The 4,684-nt window shown below is 32.3% G+C and overlaps 1 protein-coding gene across 1 annotated transcript; it reads left to right on the plus strand.

The window, feature by feature from the left end:
• Positions 517-2,532, plus strand: LOC107616815 (probable polyamine transporter At1g31830). The gene is made up of 2 exons (XM_016318735.2): positions 517-624; positions 961-2,532. Exon 2 carries the CDS (start codon positions 972-974, stop codon positions 2,379-2,381), a length of 1,410 nt encoding a protein of 469 aa, XP_016174221.1. The 5' UTR covers positions 517-624; positions 961-971; the 3' UTR covers positions 2,382-2,532.

A 4,684-nucleotide genomic window follows, 5' to 3' on the forward strand; every position in this document is an offset into this window, starting at 1 on the left:
AATTGATAATTTTCTTTTTTCTTACTCATCTTACTCATATAAATATCTTTATCTCTAGCTACGATAAATTAGCAACAATTCTGCTAATCGGATATTATATGCAAAATTCTTGCAAATTAAGATTTGTTACATAATTGATAATTTTCTTTTTTATTCTTAATCTTACTCATATAAATATCTTTATCTCTAGCTACGATAAATTAGCAACAATTCTGCTAATCGGATATTATATGCAAAATTCGTATTGGATTTGCAAATTAAATCTCTTTTTATTCACCCCTAATCACCAAAAGTGACAATGATATCCAATTAAACTAATATTTGAATATTACATATTAAACAAAATGAAATTACATTCCAACACTTGTAGCTAACTTGGCATAATTTTCATGATCATGGTTGTGGGGTTGTCGGAACAAGACAAAGATGAAAACTTTTCAGATTCCGAACCACATTAAAGTGTTATGCTTACTCATACCTTGCTAATTAATATCTTGACACGTGTTTAGTTAGTCATTATCTTACATTACATGCATTAACATCTCTTTTGTTTAGTAACACCTTTTCTCTTTTATCTCATCGGATCATTTATGTTGTTCTCTTTTTCATGCAACGGATGAAAAGGTGAATTCAATGTACTCTTACTTCTTTTTTCTTTTCTTTTGTTTTACAGTGTTAATTTTATCAGAACAATATGCTTAAGAATGAAATTCTGTAATATGTATTCTCTTTTCTGTTCTCTAATTTTCTTGCACAAGATTGGGAGAGAGAGAGAGACAATGTAGAAGTGTAGAACATAAATCAGTATATGTTCAAATGTTAAGTCTTATGGTGAATACATGAATCTGTTAAATAGTTACTAAATTTGTGTGAAATTCAAAGTGGGAATGAGCTTCTTTAGTTTGAAAAAACTAGGTTCCTTTTCTTACTATAGCTTGATTTCTATGAATTTTGCTGCAGAGTTGTAACAAATGTCACATGAAATGGAGTCCAATGGTTCTATTGAATATGTAGCTCTAGGAGGAGAAGGTTCCAGTGTAAATCTAGAGAAGTTCCAGAAGGTTCCAATCATACCACTAATCTTCTTGATCTTCTATGAGGTATCAGGTGGACCCTTTGGTGTGGAAGACACAGTAAGAGCAGCTGGTCCATTGTTAGCACTCATTGGTTTCTTGGTGTTCCCATTTATATGGAGTGTTCCTGAGGCACTAATCACTGCAGAAATGGGAACAATGTTTCCAGAAAATGGTGGCTATGTAGTTTGGGTTTCATCTGCATTGGGTCCTTATTGGGGTTTCCAATTGGGTTGGATGAAATGGCTAAGTGGTGTCATTGACAATGCTTTATACCCAGTTTTGTTCTTGGATTATCTCAAATCAGCTATTCCAGCTTTGGAATCTGGTTTTCCAAGAATCATAGCAGTGTTAATCTTAACTTTAGCACTCACTTACATGAACTATAGAGGTTTAACAATTGTGGGTTGGATTGCTATATTTCTCGGAATCTTTTCGCTGCTTCCTTTCATGGTTATGGGAGTTATAGCAGTTCCAAGATTGAAGCCAAGAAGGTGGATCATGGTGGATTTGAAGAATGTGAATTGGGGTTTGTACTTGAACACATTGTTCTGGAATTTGAACTATTGGGACTCAATTAGTACTTTGGCAGGAGAAGTGGATGATCCTGAAAAAACTCTCCCAAGAGCACTATTCTATGCTGTGTTGTTGGTTGTCTTTGGATACCTTTTTCCTCTTTTGATTGGTACCGGCGCCGTTCCGGTGAACCCCGAGTTATGGTCCGATGGTTACTTCTCGGATGTTGCAAGATCGATTGGAGGAGTTTGGTTGAGAATTTGGGTGCAAGCAGCATCTGCATTGTCAAATATGGGAATGTTTATGGCTGAGATGAGTAGTGACTCATTCCAGCTTCTTGGGATGGCAGAAAGGGGAATGCTTCCTGAGTTCTTTGCAAAAAGATCAAGTTTTGGGACACCCCTTATTGGGATTCTGTTCTCAGCTTCTGGGGTGATCTTGCTTTCATGGTTGAGCTTCCAAGAAATTGTTGCTGCTGAGAACTTCTTGTACTGTTTTGGCATGCTTATGGAGCTTGTTGCATTTGTGAAGTTGAGGATGAAGTTTCCAACTCTCAATAGGCCTTATAAGGTGCCTGTTGGGAGTAAAGGAGCAATTTTGATGTGTTTGGTGCCATCATTGCTAATATTTGTGGTTTTGGCATTTACAACATTCAAGGTTTTTGTTATCAGCATTTCAGCTGTGATGGTAGGGCTTGTGTTGAGGCCTTGTTTGAAATATGTGGAGCACAAAAGATGGCTTGAATTCTCTGTTAATTCTGATCTTCCAGATATTCAAACCACCTTACACTAGTTTTATTTACATATCAACCATTGTTTGTAAAAATGTCAAGTTTTTTTTGTTATTTTCTGTCTCTTAGTATTCATATATTTTGGGAGTCACTCCGATAAAAACGCTTAAAACGTCTTTTTTTAAGACGTTTTCTAATAATTAAAATTCTCTATATATATAATCGATTAAACTGTGTTATTTTTGTCAAAATTATTCCAGATAAATTAGTTTAATTGAATTTTATAATATCCAATATTATTTATATATTATTAGCAAATTGAATTACTAATTCTGTAGCACTAAATACTTGTATTATGTGCATTACAACACTAATACAATCTTAAGTTTAAAACAAACATATAAAATTACATGTCAATTTGGGTGCACAAAGTTTCTCTAACTATTATTAAATATTAAATTTGGATGTGATCTAATTATCAAGTTTTGACTTCATAGTAGTTTACGATCTACTAAGTAATTATCAAGTCTTGTGTTCACTCTTATTTATTCAAATTCCGGCTTAGTGCCTGCTTTTATATTTACCCAATACATCATTCTTGATTCTTGAATTAAGAGTTTTAAAGCATTGCTACTCTCAATTCTTGGATTTAGATCCATTGTTTTTCATTATACATAGACAAAGAAACAACTAGGATTCGTGAGCTAATAAGCACTAGAAATATTTGTGTCCTTTTCATTATGGGAACAACATATTCTCAATGGAAACAAGATCGTTAAAATCTCTCCATTCTCTAAGTGAGAGAATAATTTCAGGTGTCTATTCTTGTGGCTGATGAATACATTTATAAGCAGGTTTGTCTCTTGTTCAACTCCTCTTTGAAAAATGCCACAGCCTTGTTGATGAATGATGAGGGCTCTAAATATTTAAATAAGAATGTTGGAGAATTATTAGAATTTATTATTTTTTATCAACCGTGTTAATAATGCTTAAAATTATAGTTAAAAATATGTTATTAGATAATTAAACTAAAGAAATTGAACTATAACTAAAAGTGCTGTCTAAAAACAATAAATTCTGCTAGCTCTTAAACTTTTTTCGTATTTAAATACTAAATTAGGTTAAACACATTTTAACTCTTTATTTATTATATTTTATATCAATAATTCGTATCTAAAAGGTAGGGGTGTACATGGCCCGACCCGACGCGAAGACCCGGTCTGGTCCCGAACACTTTAGGGGTTAATTTAGTGTGATTTTATCGGGTTTAGGGTCGGGTAAGGGTCTCAAAAATAGACTCGGTTATTATTTTGGGTCGGGTCCGGGCCATAGCTCGGGTCACCCGAATTCGACCCGGTGGCCCGGTCATCATACACAATTAATATTTTGTGTTATTAGTGATGGATGATTACTATTCTCATGTGGAATTTAAATATTGTAAACCTTAATATTTTGTGTTATTAGTCATTATAAGATTATAAGTTAATGTTTTATGTTTAAAATGCATAAGACTTTAGATTAATGCATAATATTGTGTTATTTGTATTTATTTAAATATTTGATGTTATTAGACAATATTAGTATTGATTATGGTTATGCTTTAATTTTAGAGAAGGATTGATTCTTGTTGTATTTTTTTAAGTGAATTTTACTATGTGAATTGTGAAATAATAGTTGGAGATTAAGTGATTTTTACATACTAAAAATTCGGTTTTCACTCGGTTTTTACCCAGTTTTCACCCGGTCCGAAAGTGCGTAGGTTTCATCGGGTCTAGGATCGAGTTAGAATCTAAAGTTTAGACACGATCTATATTTTAGACCGGGTCTAGATTAAGCCAAACCCGATATGGCTCGGCCCATGTACACCCCTACTAAAAGAGTAACTTGCTAATTAGGTTAACCATTATTTTTTTGTAATATCATAGATAAAAATATAAGTCAGGTTAATTTGTTTGTTACTTCTAATAGTAGGTAATTAATTTCTTAAGGAATTGGACTCTATTTTTTGTTCGAAACGCATAAGCATGCGTCATGTAAACCTAACTTATATTTGATATAAAAAAAATTTATTTTTATTGCAGCAGTATTTTTTGTTAACATAAAACCTAACACATTACATTTGAATTCCTATAAAGTAAGAAAATTGATAAAGTAAAAAAATAAATATTAAATCATCTTTAAATTAAGACAGTAGGATTCACAAATTTACAAATTTAATAGCAATTAACTCTCACCTTATCTCTTTATTAATTCTTTTCATTTTAGAGAGGATACAAATCCTATATTTAGAAATGCATACTAATGGGTCTATCTTTATTATTTATAAATTGCACTACTTTTATTACATGGATTTAACGATGAAATT

The sequence above is a fragment of the Arachis ipaensis genome, chromosome B09 (genome assembly GCF_000816755.2).
Source record: "Arachis ipaensis cultivar K30076 chromosome B09, Araip1.1, whole genome shotgun sequence".
Lineage (NCBI taxonomy): Eukaryota > Viridiplantae > Streptophyta > Magnoliopsida > Fabales > Fabaceae > Arachis > Arachis ipaensis.